General features: G+C 40.1%; 1 protein-coding gene across 2 annotated transcripts in view; it reads left to right on the top strand.

Moving 5' to 3' along the window:
- LOC129176817 (phosphatase and actin regulator 1-like) overlaps window positions 1-18,980 on the top strand; it is a 57,396-nt gene extending 38,416 nt beyond the window's left edge. For both annotated transcript variants that reach the window (XM_054767252.1, XM_054767251.1), the window contains exons 6-12: window positions 1,296-1,489; window positions 4,908-5,064; window positions 10,430-10,485; window positions 13,877-13,938; window positions 15,134-15,274; window positions 16,319-16,395; window positions 17,242-18,980. In XM_054767252.1, the coding sequence (XP_054623227.1) occupies window positions 1,296-1,489; window positions 4,908-5,064; window positions 10,430-10,485; window positions 13,877-13,938; window positions 15,134-15,274; window positions 16,319-16,395; window positions 17,242-17,257 (703 nt within the window). In that variant the 3' untranslated portion in view covers window positions 17,258-18,980. The remainder of the gene's footprint in view (window positions 1-1,295; window positions 1,490-4,907; window positions 5,065-10,429; window positions 10,486-13,876; window positions 13,939-15,133; window positions 15,275-16,318; window positions 16,396-17,241) is intronic.
- Window positions 18,981-20,122: the final 1,142 nt, after the last annotated feature.

The following is a 20,122-nucleotide window of genomic DNA, read 5'->3' as shown; positions in this document are numbered from 1 at the left end:
CTGTTGTCTGGATATTGACAAAAAAAACGGCAAAAAACAAAAGAAATAACCCAGAAAAACTCTTAAGTTCACATTGTGTGTCAATGCAGACGTCAGCTCATTTACAAATACACTTCCTTGATTAACTTTTAGCTACGTTGTGTGTGGAATACGCTGTTTACGTTTGATTGGGTTTGATTGCGTTTTGTCGGAGTTTAGTCAAAGTACATGTTTTGGATGCAGCAAAGTGCGTTTGGTGCACAGTGAGGTTTTATACTTGGGGAATCACGGCAGCTGAAACACAAGTTCTGACATTTTGTATTATTTAATTGTCTTTGTCACAAACTTTTTCATGTTACAAAATGACGGTGCACAAACAGGCTGAAATTGACATCAGATTGTGTTTTATACACAACAAGCACAAAGAAAGTATTTGATAGTGTAGTACACGACACGCACAACTAGCGCCCCACCTCTCCTCACTGTGACAAAGAGACTGAATGACTGACAGGAGGGTTCATTCACTCTGTTCCTTCCGCTATAGAACCAACGTGCCTTGTTGTTGAGACAGATGCACAGAGTGAAACCTCATGTCATTCAGCCCATTTGGTAGAGAGAAAACAAGCACGCACATGTCAATATATCGAGGCCAGCAAAATTGACTTCATTTTTATTTATCGTGCGATTAATTGATTTATTGATTATCCTGACAGGCCTATTAACAAGTATACTGCACAACACAACAACAGAGGCAATGTTGTAATAGTGGTAAGGAGCAGACTCTGTTCATTGTAAACAGCAGGAGCGGTAGGCCTGTCACTATAACAAATTTTGCTGGTTGATAAGTGTGCTGTTATCGTCGATAATTAATAATATTGACATATTTTTTAGTTAATAAAACCTATATCAGGAGGTTGCCTATAGCCACAGCCGTTAATCCCAATGTATTTATGCCGCTGTGCTAATTACAGATCACAGCAGTTATTTGCTTTTGTATACGCTCGGCACTATAGGAGGCAGAATAAGGGAGAAATTAAATTAGAGCATTTACTGTACACTAAGAATACTTTGGGGTGGGTCACGTGCCAGGAACCTAGTACGTGTTACCTGACAATACATTTGTGGTTGCTGGATTTTGTGTTTCACTTGACAAAGTTCCTTAATTTGCTCACGAAGAACACATTTGACTTTAAAGACAAAATTCTGACATTTGCAGAAGGTGCGTGTATTTAGTGAAGTTGCACAATTAGGTCTTAGGCTTAGGTTTGTTTTGATCATTCTATAGAAAGTTTGAAGTTTCTTTTTCATTGTTCTAGTTCTGTGTTGCACGGTAGCGGCCAGTGCGCTCCTCTGGACAGAAGAGAAGTGCCGTCTGTGATCATCGACTATGAGGACGATAAGGAGAACATGCCCAATGAGTCGGACTATGAGGATCTGCCCAGCATGTATAAGGATGAGGACGACGTAGACGATGACGACGATGATGAAGACGACGACTCGATATTCACAAGTAAGTGAATATGGAGTCAGGTTAGTAATCAAGCAGGATTACCAGATATTTCATCTTACTTGTACTGAACACAAAATTGTTTTAGCATATTTACTCGACTCATATAGATTGTCAGGGCTTCTAGCATCACAGCCGAGGACACATTCATGGTTTGACCTTCAATTCAGGCACCAAAATTAGCCTCACAGAAGGGTGTCCAGAACTGTGCAGAAACAAATTTCCGCTACATTGGCTGTCCTTGGCAAAACTGCTCAAGTGTGTAGAGCCTCGTGTGTATTGGATGCAGTTTGTGCTTTTTTTCCAGGTTGGTTCAGGTTGGCTTTTTTTTTTTTAAGGTTATGATGACAAAAACATCACATTTTCATACTAAATCTCAACATGCAAACATGTATTGAAAACATCAGAGAAATGCAATATAATGCAGAAGTAAAATACCACCTTTCAGGGAATGACGAAGTTCCTTCTAAAGATACCTACTTAATATATTGAACTCAAACTATTGAACTCACCTGCGGCTTGTGGACAAGTGCGCCCTCTATATGTACTTTTTTTTTTTCTTTTAAATTTGGTGGGTGTGGCTTTTATTCAGGTGCGCTCAAGTACGCAGTATGTTGTTGCGGTCAAAGAAAAAGCATGTATAGTTGTCCCTATCTATATCGTGGTTTGAATATTGCTCCCTCACTCTATCGCACTTTTTCCAAAAAATAATAAGTGATTGCTGTTTCGTGGTTGACTATGGCCTATTATTAGTGAAAAAATATTTAAAGACAAGTTATATGTAGTTTTCTGGTCACCAGGCATCAGTAATGTTATGAGACATCACACTGCATGGAGACGAGAGCCGAGCCGAGCCGACATGCCATGGCTGAGATCAAGTGGTGCTATGGTAGTAGCGGCTTTCTGTTATGTCCCTGCAGTGATCTCGTAGCCTGCGCAATGTGATGTAAACAAAGAATAATAGAAGTGTAAAAGTGACTATTGAGGTGTTATTTCATGTCTACAGGGCTCTAATAATGTTAAAACCCATATTTAGAAAGTCATAAACAGGTTTTCTATGGTCTAACTATGAATATATTCCGTTTATTAATATTGAATATTACTTTGCGGAAATTCCCTTATCGCGGTCGAGTCTGGAACCAATTAACCACAGTAAATGAGGGACGACTGTATCTCCAAATTGTGCGAATTAAAAAAAATGCTTATCCAAAAAACAAAACAAATGAAAAAACAAATAATAATGAAAATTACATAATATGGGTGTCCCGATTCACTTTTTCGCTTTTGATACAATACCAATATTGCAGCCTTGAATACTGGCCAAAGACCAGCACAAATCAAACATGGATTTTTGTTACTTATTTGGTAGTGTGGAATGTTAGAAAATGCTTGATCAAGTGATATTACTCAGAGAGCACTATTCAGCAACAGTTGGAATGAGGGAAACTGATCCATTTACTTCTTTTTGTATCTGAGGTATAGTTTTATCGACAATGTAGTGGCGGCTAGGCATAATATAGCAAGTTTTGAGGTGATCAATTTAGCGTTTAAAGCCGACATTACACACCACCGACAGGTTATAGCCAATGACTTTTTACCGTCCTGTGGGCGTTTCCCATGTGATCCTGCATGCACGATGATGATGGTTGTATTAAACTTCCCCGGTTCTGTGCCACCATGGAAAACTTGTACATGACAAGTTTTGCACTCAGGTGCAACATCTTTTCTGACTTAAACGAAAAATACTGCCACGCTGCCAACATCACTCTTGCTTCTTGCTAAACATGCTAACACACTGTTGTTGTCATCATGTGGGCTCTATCTGGCCGCTGCTGGATAGACATGCTAGGATGGAGTCTGAAATTGACTTCTTTTATCGGAGTGCCAATATCGGATACTCGTTTTTTGCTGATGACGATGCCCGTTATCTGATATAAATCGGATCGGGACATCCCTCACATATAATATAATACATGCCATGTTAAGGTGTAGTTTAAAACTAAAAAAAGCCATGATTATAAAAAAAATGTAGAGAAACCTCAACATGGGCGGGTTACAAGGAGGTAGAGATTCACAATACAGGCTTCATTACCAATATCCTATATTGTCCAGCAATTCACAGCACACCTTAAACTAGTCTTGTGTAATGAACACATTATGTTTCTTCTACTGTGGTCACACTGGATACCGTTTACAAATAAACACTGTTTGTGTAAAATAAGAGAAATATTGCAATATGCAACACAGATTATAGAAAAAGTGCCAAAACTCTGTGTGTGACTAAGAGTAGTTCTTCCTGAGGTGTGATATTAGATTGGAAGTATTGAAGGAAGACCTTACTCCCCCCTTGCATAACAAGCGCTGTATGTCATGTCCTGCATGACAGGATGGACTTTAGTTTTGGTTTTACTTAGTTTTCATGTTTTTCCTGTTTTTTAGGCTCTTATTGTGGTTTTCTGTTTCCTGTTTGGTGCAACGTGCGGCTGCTTTGCCGTCACTGTACTGCAGTGAAGACTTAGAAGAAGTAGTAATCAGTGCTACTATTTAGGTTTGGTTATTTAAAATTGATCCCCATTAGTTGCTACCAGATCAGCTGGTAGTCTAGTCTTCCCAGGGTGTATTACACAAAGCAGACAACACAACAGAAAACTCAACAACACGTACGTAAGACATCCAAAAGGTGGAGCCACGTTATGCCCAAAGAGCAAAATGTCAAAAAGTCTTTGATATGCATACTTAAACTGAGATAATGCTTGCTTTTTTTCCTGGGGGGGGGGAAAAAGGAGGCATTTCGTTGAAGTGTGGCACTTATTTTTTTCAATGAATTCAGACACTGCATATATTACAGTGAAGACCACCTTTGTATGGTAATGAAAACAACAAAACACTGTCGCATAGAAGCGCTACAACACTTTCTATAAAACAAGTTATCCATCCATTTTCTATGCCGCTTATCCTCACTAGGGCCGCAGGAATGCTGAAGCCTATCCCAGCTGACTTTGGGCGAGGTACACCCTGGACTGGTCGCCAGCCAATCGCAGGGCACATAGACAATCATTCACGCTCACATTCAAACATATGGAAAATTTTGAGTTGCCAATTAACCTAACATGCATGTTGTTGGAATGTGGGAGGAAACCGAAGTACCATGCAAACTCCACACAGAGATGCCCAACGGAGATTCAAACGCAGATCTTCCTGATCTCCTGACTGTGTGGCCAACATGCTAACCACTAGGCCACCGTGCGGCCGCCTCTGCAAGTTATTTACTCATCAATTATTCAATGTAGTAGTTGTAGTAGTAAGTGATTTCTTTCTACAACAATATTTGTGGTGGTGCCTCCAAAAGATGTAACTATCATTGACAAAGTATGCGTTTGTATTCACGCTCTCACCTCTATCGCTGATGCCGTGTTTGCAGGCACTTTGGCTCAGAAGGTTCTTCGTAAAGACTCTCTAGCTATCAAGCTAAGCAATCGTCCATCCAAGAGGGAGCTGGAGGAGAAGAATATCCTGCCAGTGCAGACGGACGAGGAGAGGCTAGAGTCCAGGCAGCAGATCGGCACCAAACTCACGAGGTGAATCACACGTGTGGATGATGATGATGATATTGTAAGGCAACAGTGGCATTTTGGAAACTCACTCACTCCTGTCAGCCAAAGAGAGCATCCCGTCTTAATTTAGACCCTAGGTTCCCAAAACGGGGTACGCAAATTGCTGTAAAGGGTACGTAAATAAAAATTAAAAGCGGCTTTACTACATTAGCACCAAACATTGAGATTTACCTAATGTGGTCGAACGCCTCATGTGAACAGCCACAGCGCAGGTAGTAGCCAAGTACAGTGCAGAAGAAAAGTTAGAGCGTGAAGTTGTTCATTGTTGTGTGTGTTTTACATGAACAAATAAGTAAGTTTGATGAGGATTTTGTGCATTAAAAGTGTTTAATCATGAAGATTTTTCAAGATGATTGATATTGTCTGCTAAATGAGGGCTGGTCTTCTTACGTGGTGTGACTAATTAGTGTGTTTTCTGAGCTGTATGAGCCTGTCATTTGTTTGTTGAATGGATGCACTGACTATGTTAGAAAGACCCCAATTTTGCACATGTAAGTCAATTTATGCTTTCACAGATAATGTGTCTTCTTCGGGTGTTGCGGACGCTTTGTGTGATGCAGATTGAGACTTATGTGTATGACATAAGTCCTTGTTCACAAATGTTAATGCTGTGTGTAAATGCACAGAGGCAGCTTTAATAATGTTTGCTCTGTGCTGCTGTGCATTTTTGCTTGGTGCATAATCTATAATCTATCTATCTATCTATAATCTAATGCTATATGTGCTCATATGTCCATTTGGCTCAGTAGTAAGCCTCATATTGAGTTCATTTACTTATAGATTCCTGCATGTTACATGCATACTGTTTTCATAACTATAATTATTACCTACCATGTTGTTGCACGCAAAGCACAGCAAAAGAGCATAAAGGTTACCATTTGATATAATGTAATATATAGTTAATAATCATCATTCATAATATAAATTCACCAAACACAAGACAACTCTAAAACCCTCTGTTTTAAATTAGTAGCCTTTGTGTGCAGATGAAATAAATGCATTTTTTTTTATAGAATGTCATAATATATGTAATAATATATCAAAGATGTTTGATTGTGTGGTTTATAAGTTTGCAGGAGTAGGGGATACATGACTTCCAGTCAGATGTCTGAAGGGGTACAAGTTTGCAAAGTTTGGGAACCACTGATTTAGACTGACAAGACTTAAATTTCCTATCACTTAGAACTGCTATAAAGCTGATGGAAATATGAGCATTTTTTCCCTTCTAACACTTTATCACACCCTTTCGTGTTTCCGGTTTAATATCTGATAACATCTTTATCTCCACAAAATGAAGCTCTTAAAATGGTGCTGACCTAATTTTGTCAACGCATCACCCCTCCTCTCTTTTTCCTTTTTGCTCGTCTTCTCTCTGCTCATATTCTCCCTCCTCTTTCTTCCTTCCTTCCTCCCCCCATCACTCACTGAATCACCACTTCTCATCACTCCTCCATAATGCCGTACCACACAATCAAATTTACCAACATAGATGCACAAATTACAGTATTTGTGTGGAGATCACACATGAAGATTGGATCAAACAACATGTCAACATGTCCCCTGATGGATCATTTAGCAGCGCCTGAGACAGGGCTTGGCAAGATGTTAGGATGACGTGCGGGTGCGGAAAAAATACTGGTAATCAGATAATGTTCCCAAAAATCTCTCTCTTCCTCTCCGCAGCATCGTCATCATCACTCAATGCACGTATCACACTTTGAAGCGTTTGGCTAACAACGTTGTGTCCTCTATCTTATACTGCTACGGCAAGCAGAATGTCTTTTATGTTGGTGCTGGTTTACCTTTGGGGACTTTTTTCAAGGGAGTTTTGGTTAATCCCTGAAAGAAGATGAGCTTTCTCTTGAAATTTCATGTGCTGTTGGGTATCTACTAAGGATATTTTAACCTCCTGAGACCCGAGCTTTTGTCTGCAGTGCATTTTTTTAACTTACAGTGGTACAGTGATACAGTGGTGTGAAAAAGTGTTTGCCCTGTGGCCCTGTGTGAAAAAGTGATTGCTCCCCCCTCCCCCCTTAACTTAACTGAGATTAATTGAGATCTATCAGTCTGGAAAAGGTTATAAAACCATTTCTAAAGCTTTGGGATTCCAGCGAACCACAGCGGGAGCCATCCTCCACAAATGGTGAAAACATGGAACAGTGGTGAACTTTCCCAGGAGTGGCTGACCAACCAAAATATGACCCCAAGAGCGTAACAACGACTCATCCAAGAGGTCACAAAAAAACGTACAACATCCAAAAAACTGCAGCCTTCAATTGAGTTCCAAGACGAAAACCACTGCTTAAAAAAAAGAAAATTAAGGCTCGTCTCAATTTTGCCAGCAAACATCTTAATGATCCCCAAGACCTTTGGAAAAATGCTCTGTGGTCTGGCGAGACAAAAGTTGAAGTTTTTGGAAAGTGTGTGTCCCATTACACCTAGCATAAAAGTAATGCCGCATTTCAGAAAAAGAACGTCAAACCAACAGTAAAATATGGTGGTGGTAGTGTGATGGTCTGGGGCTGTTTTACTGCTTCAGGACTTGGAAAGATTTTCTATGATAAATAGAACCATGAAATCTGCTGTCTACCAAAAAATCCTGAAGGAGAATGTCCGGCCATCTATTCATGACCTCAAGCTGAAACCAACTTGGGTTCTGCAGCAGGACAATCATCCAAAACATACGAGCAAGTCCATCTCTGAATGGCTGACGAAAAACAAAATGAAGACTGCGGAGTGGCCTAGTCAAAGTCCTGACCTGAATCCTATTGAGATGCTGTTGCATGACCTTAAAAAGGCAGTTCATGCTGGAAAACCCTCCAATGTGGCTGAATTACAACAATTCTGCAAAGATGAGTGGGCCAAAATTCCTCCACAGCGCTGTCAGAGACTCATTGCAAGTTATCACAAACGCTTGATTGCAGTTGTCGCTGCTAAGAGTGGCCCCACCAGTTATTAGGTTTAGGGGGCAATCCCTTTTTCCACACAGGACCATGTGGGTCTGAATTTTTTTCTCCCTTAATAAAAAAAAATTTCATTTAAAAACTTTACTTTGTTTTCAGTTGTATTGCCACTAACTAATATTTCAATTTTTTTATCTGAAACATTTTAGTGTGATAAACAAAAAAATAAGAAATCAGGAAGGACCCCTTTTGACACCACTGTATTATACTGGGATATGAAGGACCGGATAAGTATAATAATTAAAATTTGTCATTGTACAGGAAGTAGTTTTTGCAAAAAATGTTGTCCTTATATGAGGACAGTCAGATTATCATAACATTAAAATAAATTATTTGCTGTTTGGGATCAGAGGGGCCCAATTAGTGTAAATACAAAATTCTAGCTCTCTATAGGTCACAATAACAAATTTTACTGCTCAATAATTGTGCTACAAACTATCGTTGATAACCGATTTTATCAAAAAACATTTTTTTTAGACCTTTTTTTCAATAGTTGTCATGAGAGGTGAACCGCTAGATGGTACGCAAGTATAGTGTACGGTGTACCTGTATGTGACATTAGCTTGACACAGAAGTTTCCTGTATGTATGTTTTTGCAATGTAGCCAGCGACACTGGTTGTGAGAGCGCACCATTTTGCACTGTTTTGCAGACCAAACCAAAAGAGCTAGACAAAGTAGTCGGAGAGAGGGAAGTCTGGGCTTCTCTGCTTAGGCTGCAACCCCCGTGACATGACTCTGGATAAGAGGAAGCAGATGGATGGAGGGTGGATTTTAAAGCGAATATATGGGCTACGGAGTAAAAACACGAGACTTTGGGTTGTGACTAACCATCACTGTCATTGTCGCTGTTATTTATGCCAATGTTCATGCAGTTGTGGATGTTGTAGCTTACTGTCATTCTCAGTAGCTCTTGCCAGAAGTATCACGTACTTAACATTTACTGAGGTTGTAGTTTGCCACTATCAGTAGAATGTGTCAAATTTTAATGTAATATGAAGCCAGAGACATACATAAATACACTGGTTTCATTCTGAAAATTTGGATAGAAAAAACAAAAAAGGCAAAAAATGGAATGTACGTGGATGCGTATGCAGGATAAAGTGAAACCCCTCTATTGTTTGAGGTTCTTTGAGGTTCTTATCACTAACGAGGAGGTCATATTGACAGTTTTAGATCTTATTCATTTACCGTCAGGAGCCTCTGTAATGGGAAAGATTAGAGCTGCAACAATTAATCGATGATCAATTGATTACCCAATTAATTGACAAGTATTTTGGTATTCAATAGTTTTTTAATTTAAAACGTAAATATCCTCTGATTTCAGCCTCTCAAATGTGAATATTTTTTCATTTCCTATGTCATCCATGAAAGCAGACCTATTACCTTAGTGTTTTAGGCAAAACAAGATATTCACACAAGTCAGCATTCACACACATTTTGCCTCTTTCGATTACTTGATTAATCAAAACAACAAGCCTCGGATTAATCCACTAAGGAAATCATTTTTAGTTGCAGCCCTAAGAAAGATGGACGAACAATACATAGCCAGAACAGCTCGCTCTGTGCCCCTTCCTTAAGCTGCTAATCAGCCTGGTCATGCACACTGCTGTGGAGCGTCATATCGCACTCTTGTAAATCTGCAGTCTTAGAATAGCAATAAGAATGAGTTGTTAAGTGTAATTTGTCTGGTCCGCTAATAATATAGATTAGTAAATTAGGTCTGTGGTCGCCATCCTTATTACAAGCCGTAAGAAGTACAGTACATGTTTCTATGGTCACCAGCATGATCACACACTGTTGCAGCATAGCATTCCACTCCTCAATCAGGAGACCTTGCAAGTCAGCCAACATGATTGTGTCACTTGAGCATGAACAGCACGTTCAGGCTGATCCCTCAAGTTTTCAGTCGGGCTGAGGTCAGGACAGGACTGTTTGCAATGACAGGGTTCAGTCTTTTTGGGTAGGAATGTGACAGTCCGGGCTTAAGTGCTGAACTAATGCCGGCCATTTATCTTGTTTCTTCTGGAACCGACCATCAGCGAAAGACAGGACAAGCTGGCCTTGGCACAAACCATGCCGAGAATATAGTCCAAGGTTGAGCACATCCAGATGGCTGTTATTTTTAATGATGTGGTCACAGTCATCGATTCGGTGCCTACTGACAGGTCTATTGCAATGTAGTGCTGACACAGTTACTATAATAAGAATCTACAGTGTGAACTCAATTACAATTGCCTCTCAGTCATTGCAAGAAGATTAAACTTCCAGTCTTATCAATTTTTACACTGGAATTGCTGCTTTTTTTCTATTACGAATTGCATCATAGACTGCACTCACTATGGATATTTATTGTATTTTTCAACAGGCGCTTGAGTCAGAGGCCGACAGCGGAGGAGCTGGAACAAAGGAACATCCTCAAACGTAAGAGTGCATTTGACCTACTATTTGAATGCAGAGAAATATAATTGCTGAGAATAAATACTGTAAATGCTCCAATTAACGCCAATCTTCTATAGTCTCTGACAGTGTGCTCTATTACAAAATAACGCTGGGGTCCCTAATTAGCACCAGGTCCAAAAACATAAATATTAATTGTTGTGGCTGTAGGCATCCTCCCGATGCAGTTTTAATTAACTCCACAAGATGGCAGTAGCTGCATTGACGTATCCTCAGTGGTCAGCATCCAGCAGCTTTATCCATGGCTACATGCACTTTAAAACATTGATTGTGCTTCTCAGCTGTCAGTGTGAAAAACTCATGTGTCATATACTTGCTGTACTGTACAATGAACTCATCAACGATTTTAATGCTGGCTGAGCAGTTTGCTCCTCCTATCGCGATTACATCGGTTCTGTTGCTGCCATTTTGTGCAGTACACTTGTTCATCAGTGATAATGTGTGAGAGAGTTTGCCTTTCCTCTTTCTGGTGTAGTCCAAATATTTTTTTTCTTTTAATTATATGCCCAAAAAACGCCTTATTTATAATATGAGGTGGGTTTCCGCTACATGTAATTGATCGTGGCGGTGCGCCACTACAAAGTAAAAGCCGCCACACTTTAAAAATTTACTTGAAAACAATGTTAAATAATATATTGTATGAATGTATATCCTGTATATGCTATACTGATACATGTATAGCTTATTATTTACGCACATATTGACCACATTTACTTTGAAAACAATTTAAAATATCATAAAAATGTTTCACTGCGCTTTATTTTGTCAAACATTCACCGGAAATTTGAAACGCCTGTCTGCTATGTCGGCACTTGCTCATGTCGCGGGTTCGCGCCTTGTGTAGACGTTCACTGTGTTCCTTCCTTATCGTGCAAATAAAAATAGTAATATGTGTAGTGAATTGACAGCTTGTCACATGCGAAGGCTGTCTATGCCAGCGTGTGTGATCACTCACGTTTCAATGTCATTCGACATTCTGGCGTCTTTTACCCATTTGCACTGCCTCTCTGGCGGTGGCTAGCTAGCTCGCTCGCTAGCTAGATAGAGCACGGGCGAGCTGGAAGTGGCTATCACATTCATGCTAACTTACTATTTAAAGTGTCACTTAGCAGTCTTGCTCTCTTGCTATCTGTATAATACTTACGGGTTGTCTTCAAAACACTAGATGTGCGACCATAAGTTATAAGTAACAAAAGTAACAAACACGAAGTGTGTCCGGGCTTAGACGGACATGCTTTATAGCTATATATACAGGGGTCTCCAACAGGTAGCTCTCGTATGCTAGCGGTAGCTCATCAGCTGATGTTGAGTCGTTCGCCACAGAGTATTTGCTTCACCACTTAGTAGTTTTATAAGTGTTCTGTTCAAACATGACAGCTGTATTTAATGACAAATGAGCACACTGAGTGGAGATGTATTTATAAACTAAATAAACTACAATTAAATGTTGGCAGTCACATAGAATAGCTCACCTCTCCTTTCTTTTTTAGATTTATTGTTGCTGCAAGTTGGATACACCTGTGCTATCATAACCCTGGACTCAATTTATACAATTTATACTCTTTTTTTTGCATTGGGTAATTAACTGGAGCATTTCCGGTATCTGTTCTGGTATGAATTCTGTTGGTCTACTGTGATCTACTAACATTACTGTGAGCAAAACACAAATTTAGAGCTTTTGTGTGTACTGTATTGTGCAATGTCAAAAACCATAGGTCATCCTTATAATAGTCATTTATTGATTTTGATGATAAAATTGAGCCTGTTTGTGAGCAAGAATCTATCCTTTTCTTATTGTATCTCGGCCTGCCGTTTGATGTGTGGCAAAGCAGCAGTGCTCCCCCAGGAGGTCGTGCCCGGCGAGATTTCTTTCTTAGCTGGAGCATACGGGGTATCAGCGAGGAGCAGCCCTGTTGCCGGGGACTCTGTGACTTTAACATCAAAGTCAAATTTTCCAACACTTCCTGCAGCGCCGCAAGACAACACAGGAAAAAGCGGAAGCATTTACAAGTGACATGACGTGGTTTCCTCTGTGACAGGTTAAATCAAACGTGGTGGCGTTATTTCACAGTGGAGCCAGATCGATGATTAATTGCTAGAGCTTTTACAAGTAGGATCCCAGTTGTTTACCCTCATCCATCCTTTAACATGTTTATCCGTTTTAATGAGGAGGGATTTTCATTTGAACCAATGACTGCCTTAGCACCCCACCCACCACAACATATCTCAGATACTCAGACAATACAGCCATTCTTGCACTTCTAACAACCAATCCACCCTGGACTATCATAACACAAGTCATACATTTTACCAAGTGGTGCATGGACAACCATCTCCAAATTAATGTCAATGAAACGAAAGAAGTGCTGTTCAACCCCCCTCACCCCAGCTCCCCACCATCATAAACACCTAAACAGTGGAGAAAGTGGGCACTTTCAAATATCTGGGTATAACTCTGGACAATAAGGTCGCCTTTGATCAGCACACCACGGACTTTTAAAAAAGAAGCCCACAAAGACTTTCTGCCATTTGCCAACTTAAAAGGACTGTATGTTGCACCCCACCTCCTGTTGTTAATCTATCAAAGCATCATTCAACCCATCTTTCTGTACTGTTCAACATCTTACCACACTATACTTTCTGTCACCAACCGGGCCAAACTCACACGTGTCACAAATACAGGTGCTAAAATCATCGGTCTCCCCACACCCAACCTCACAGAAGGTCCATCTTCCGCATAGCAAACAACACAGCACAGCATATCACCCACCCATTGCACCAGTACCTCATCCCACTACCTTCAGGGTGAAGATACAGAACAATTAAGTTCAGGAGGGCCCGTCTTGGGAAAAGCTTGATCCCTACAGCCATAGCCGCCCTGAATAGCAGGCACTGCTGATCTGTCTGTCCGGCCTGTCACTGTACTGCTGTTGTATTCGTTACTGTCATGTTGATTGTATGTTGTTACAGTTGTGTTATGGAATGTGCTTTGTTGTCATGATAATGTTGTTTCTGTAATGTCCAGTCAGTGGAGATGAATTTCCCCTTGGGGACTAAATAAATCTCATCTAATCTAATTGGTTAATCATGCAGTCATAAACATGCACCGAAGTGCCCTCAGAAAACTAGAAAAAAAGAAAACAATAATTCTCCCCTGACGCGCATGGCTAATGCTGCTAAACAGCCAGTGATGAAAGCTATTCTCGGCCACGGGAAGCAAATTCAGTTCAGTTTAGCGTCACCCGCTAATTGGCAACATTATGCCAAGTGTGTGTTTGTTTCCCTTTTAATTCATATCATAACAGTCCATGCTTTGCTTGCAACCATCTTGTAACCCTCCTCTCTCTCTCTGCAGCTCGCAATGAGCAAGAGGAAGTCGAGGAGAAGAGGGAGATAAAGCGACGGCTGACTCGAAAAGTGAGTGCAAGGCGAGAGGTCACATATGTCCCGAGAAGACATCCGTGTCATTGTTGCCCTTCGACATGGCTACAGCATTGTTGGCTGCAAAACCCCTGAACCCCATGCAGCGGCACTGTGTCTGTTCCTGTCCCATTTAATTAAATAACTCTTCCCTTGCTGGCAAACTGGCCTAAACAAAAACCTTACATATGCTGCACTACATTTATATCGGTCTTTTTAATACGTTGTATATTGTACACATTTCAAATGCTGCATGATGCTTACGTAACCTGTCCGTTTTTGATTATTTACCAAACGTGCATGGACTTAAATACACACATTTTATGTTAATAAGTACCATACATGTTCTAATTATCGCCAGGTCATTAATTTAAACTGCAAAATGGCACGGCATTAGTTAGAAACATTGGAGAGAGTCTTATTTTCAATTTATTAACAAGTACAGTCGTTCCTCGCCACTTGGCGGTTCAAATCTTCACTCTATCTCGGTTTTTAAAAGATATGTGAAATAAATCATGCTGTTTTATTGTTGAATATAGCCTATTAGTCAAACAATATGCATATTTAAGCAAATGTTTTTTGCCAAAAATGAGCATTTTCAAGCATAAAAATGGCTAAATGAAATAAAATACAAAATATAAGGCATTCAACAAACACATTGAAAGATGTTGAAGATATGTAGTATTCTACACTGGTCACTAGGTGTCAGTAATATTACTGTAATATCCGGCTTTTATTGCAGGTTTGAATTATCTCTAAATAGGCACAATGATCCCTAATAAGCATCCCTAATAAAAACACGGGCTACTGTTGCGGCCGCAACCCACGACCATCTAAAACTCAACTCTGAACCCCTGATGTCACTCAGCTCCCCTAGGGAACACATTTGTAGCAACACACACAAGCATGAATCTTATTTATGTTTTAAAATTGATTATTTACTCTGATTATGTCTACTATATTGGGTAATACAAGTGTAAAGGTGACTATAGGGGTTTTATTTCATATCGAGATGGCTCTGATTATGTTAAAAACCGTATTTAGAAGGTCGTGAACAGGTTTATTATGTTCTAACTACAGAAATATTCCATTTTTAAATCAAATATGTGGTACAACATTAGACACACCTGTACAATCCAATCTAATCGAATAGGAGACTTATATCAAATATTTATCTCTTTGTTCTCTCTAGCTGAGCCAGAGGCCCACTGTGGAACAGCTGAGACAGGCCAAAATCCTCATTCGATTCAGTGACTATGTGGAGGTCTCAGATGCCCAGGACTACGACCGGCGGGCGGATAAGCCCTGGACCCGGCTCACAGCAGCTGACAAGGCCAGTAGCAGTTTACACTTAACTGAACTGAAATCATCTTTTAATGAGGTCAAGAGCACCTCAACTCATGCGACTAGCTCGTAAGTGTAGGGAGACGTGCTCACTTCCTCCCCTTTTGGGAGTAAACGCCCAGGAGCGCTTCTGCTGTGCCATCTACTTTTCATCAGCACTTTCTTTTTATGTGGAAGAGGAGAGGGGGTGCTGCCTCCTTGGCTTTGCTGATGTGTGACTGAGCACACAAGATCACACCTGAGGACCAGTCGTGGAAATCATGGGGATACAATGTTGTGATTATGCAATAACTCCCCTTACATAAGAGAGTAATCGGACAAGCGGTGCCTCGGGATGACGAGCCGCATGCAGTGCTGCACTGCTGCACTGACGACCTTTTTTTTTTTTTTTTTTTTTTACTTACTTTGCATTCCTAGTATCAAAGACCCTTTCTAATATTTTGCTTTCCTGTTTGAAGAACTTGCTGGGCCAACACTTATGGATACACCAAACCATATAAAGTCATCCTACTATTAGTCTACCTCAGACTGGTGTTGTGAGGATAATGATCACTAATTGAATGAAAACAGTCATAGGGGCTGTGTTTTACATCATCTTGACACCCTGACAAGTACACCATGACCCAAAGTGTATGCTTATGGCTGATTGAAAATGGCTATGTAAAACAGTATATGTTTAATTTGTACTGTAAAACACTAGCTTTATAATTACATTAGCGCCCCCTACTGAAACATTTGTTGTACTGCTGTCTTCAGTTAAGCATTCTTTTTCATCTTGGGTTGAAAAAAAATGTATGCTGATTTGGCATTTGGTGTTCCCTACTTGAGAGTTAATGATGCCTAAATATGACTAACCATGGCCTGTTACCATGCCATTTGTAGGGATACAGCTTTTAAAAGATGACCAATAGGTGACTACATTTCTGCACTGCACTCCGCGAGACAGTTCACCACAAGCTACATCGCTCTTTCACTGTCCGTTCTGAATGTGTGAAACAACAATCTCACCGTCCTTTGTTTTTGCCATTTGCAGGCGGCTATACGAAAAGAGCTCAACGATTTCAAGAGCAATGAGATGGAGGTGCACGAGTCAAGTCGTCATTTAACCAGGTAATGTGCATCATTAACTGCACGATAGGTTGAACTCAATGCAGAGTTGCATCTACCATATATCTTTAAATAATGGCCTTTGCGCTAATAGATGCCATGTGTCAATTAATCACCACATGCATCAGCTAAACACAATTCAGCTAAACACAAAAAAATGCCTCAGCTCAAGTAGTAGTGTAATGTGCTGTGAACCAATACCTTTGTCACATCTTGCTGCCTGACAATGAGCTCATACATACAGAGCACTTCAGTGGTCCTGAAGGGAACAATTGACTCTTAACAGCACTGCTTTGTGGATAGGAGCCAAGAATAAAAACATACACAAGTAAAAACAGACTGCATGGTGGCCTGGTGGTTTGCATGTTGGCCACACAGTCAGGAGAGCTGGGAAATCTGGGGTCGAATCTCTGTGTGGAGTTTGCATGTTCTCCCTGTGCGTGTGTGGGTTTTCTCATGGTACTCTGGCATGTTGGGTTAATTGGCGACTCTAAATTGTCCATGTGAGTGTGACTAGTTGTTTGTTTATATTGATTGGCTGGCGACCAGTCCAGGGTGCACCCTGCCTCTCGCCCAAAAAGACAGCTGGGATAGGCTCCAGCAGATCCTAGTGAGGACAAGTGGCATAGAAAATGAATGAATGAACAAGTAAAAACGCTGTTACGCACTCCATTAACATTGGAACATCGCAAGTAACAATTCTCTGAAGTGTGTATCTCCCCCGGTACTTAAACATCTGCCACTGTCTGCAGTTAAGCATCAGCCGTAGAGCACATAGCAAAGGCCCAATGGTGATGAAATTGAACTGTTTTTAATAACACCTATTTCTTTTTGTCTTTTTTTTTTTAGGTTCCACAGACCATAGTAAACCATTGTTGTGGTCAAGCAGTGCTGTAGAACCTTAAGTGCTGGACAGTCAAATGGTGCCCGTTTCCTTGAACAAGGCCATGTCTTCAGAAATGCCTTCCCCCCCCACAAACAACTGAGTCGGTACTTGACACCACACTACTAGTCCCACCCACTGTAGTAGCACATATTGGTGACTCCAGTTGATTCACCGCACCTCCCCTTTACCTGTTTGGTGGAATTAGCTTCACTTCCAAAGTTCTCCAGGCTGAGCTCTCAGGCAGGTGCTCAGTTTTATTTTTGTCTTCAGAGAGTGACAAAACATTTACTCACAGTGTCACAATCCCTCTTCTTGATGATGACATCACTCACGGAGCTCCTAAGGGAAGGACTATTGTTATCTCATCAGCCAAGGCATTCATTTAGGGGTGTAACGTCACAGTGTGCGATAGTTCATGCCGCTTTTTTTCCTGCCAAATGCTATAGCGCCCTCTGGAGTTAGGTCTGTGTAACAGTCATTACTGTAAGTCCTGACTTCTGTTCTTCCCCCGTCAGTGTAATTCTCACTGTACCGACAATGTTGCCATCCAATTGCTTACTGTGAATCAAGAGGGCTTTTTTCCCCCGCTCTCAACGTGTACATAGTGTTTATAACTCAGAGAATCACTTTTGGCCAAATTTCATTCACTTGCATCAGAAAAGTGTAAATGTTATGTAAAAATTGCAGCTGAAAGGTTTTATATTATTTCTTTTTTTAAAATGGAAACTCTTTGAATGGAGATATGAATTAATACTATGAGCAAGACATTCAACCGTGTTATCTTTTTTCCCAATCATTACAGTCGTATCCGTAGCTCTCTTAACCTGCGTTTTATTACGCACATTACTTTTTAAAGTCATATTCTTTTTTTACAAGCAATATAGCTCTTGTTTATGAAGAAAGGGTTTCTACCGACAGAATGCTTCACTTCTGCATTGTTTCTTTGTTTTATTCACACCAGGATGACTTTTCCTGCTCTTGTCGCCACTGAGCCAATTAGCCCTCTGCTAAAACAGATTGAACATGGCAACACATTCACAATTATGTCGGGTAAATAAACACGTTTGCATTTTAGTATACCGATTTTTAAACATTTAAAAAAATATTTAGCACAAGTAAAATAATTTGCACTGGTAAGAAGTCAGCTGGTCTTAAGACCGTACTGTCTTTCTCTCCCTCTCTCAACAGTATTCCAATGTTCATAAGCTTTAAGTACACTTAATGTTTGCATTTTTTAAATGAATGGATTAAAAAAATTGTATTTTTCCTCATCAGTGATTGATAAGTGACCCTGACAAGAAGTTGGGACATAGACAGTTTAAACTATATGGTTTGCATGCATTATCAAGGGTGTTGTATTAATTTGGAGCACATATCACATTGGAACAAAATTTCACTGGGTCAGCTAGTCTCACTGATGTTGAAGAGTGGATGTTTTTTATTTTTTTTTTAATTTTTTGTATTGATGAAGTCCACCACAGTATCTAAACACAATTCACAACACAAGCTGCCCAAACTGTGCATGAGCGTTCCCTATTTTGCTGATTTTAAAAAAGGAAAATGAACTCCTAAATAGCCGTTTCCTTTCACATGTAATCGGAACATGGACAGATTGGATTTTTTTTTTTTTCTGTCACTTTTGGAATACAGAATGCCATGTACAGGATACATAATGCCAATTAAAATCCAATTTCTGAATGCATCTCCATTGTATGCCTTTGCATTCCAGAAACAATGACAAATCTAATATTGCAATGTAACTGTTTATTTTTATGGCCATTTGAATTGTTCAAAAATGCACAGTATTCCCTCGCTCTATCGCGGTTCACAGACTCTGTTTCACGCATTTTTTTTATTTGGGAAGTTGTCTACTGTTGTGGTCATGGCAACCCGCCAATACTGTAAACAATAGAAGAAACAGAAGAAGCTCACCGTGTGAGGAAAATACGATGACAGGAGCAATATGTTATAACAACAATACAAAAACGCTACAGCCGAACGGCGCCAGGACAAGGCACAGTCAGAGGAGTGAAATAAGTGTGAGTCATTTAATAATTTGTGTCCAACCTAGTTGGTTGATCATTAAAATTCAAACGAAATTTGAACTTGGAGTGTTTAAACAAGAGAGAAATGTGAGAAAATGTTAATGCCTGTCTGAGAAAAGTTTATAAAGTGTATGGTGAGGGGTTTTACAGCCTTAAAACATATATAATTGTAAAAAATATATAGTTGGCTATTTTCATGGATTTCACTTATTGCGGGCTATTTTGGGAACGTATCCCACGATAAACGAGGGAACACTGTATCTGCAAGCACTGGGAGTGGTATTCTATGTAATACAACACACAGCTCTGCTAATATGTCATTTAAAGTTTAGGCAATAAAAATTTTAATATGGAATATATTTGTGACAGTTTAGTCTAGCATCAGAGCAAAAATTACACAATCCCCAAGGAAAAATCGTTATACTACTACAACATCACAGCTCCCCCTCGCCTGTGGGGGTCGCTGTGGCTTACAGAGGAAGATGTTCAGTTCATTTTAGTCCTCTAGAGGGCGAGAAACACAACGAAATTGGCGCCAGCCCGCTGCTGTTGCAGTGTGAAATAGTGATGGGCATTTCGGCACTTTTAAAGGATTCGGGTCACCTCCCTAAAAAGAGCCGATTCTTTTCCCATTTGTTTTATTGCTTACATTGATTTATTACCAAACTACGTATGAAAATGTTCTGCTGTAAAAATATAATTATTTGACTTCATATGCTCAGCATGGATCAGATTCCACCTCAATTAGACAAAAACAAATTAAAATGTGCAAAAGTAAAAGACAAGGACGCACCAAGGT

This window comes from Dunckerocampus dactyliophorus, chromosome 2 (genome assembly GCF_027744805.1).
Source record: "Dunckerocampus dactyliophorus isolate RoL2022-P2 chromosome 2, RoL_Ddac_1.1, whole genome shotgun sequence".
NCBI classification, from domain to species: domain Eukaryota; kingdom Metazoa; phylum Chordata; class Actinopteri; order Syngnathiformes; family Syngnathidae; genus Dunckerocampus; species Dunckerocampus dactyliophorus.
This window is presented reverse-complemented; position numbering and strand designations above follow the sequence as displayed.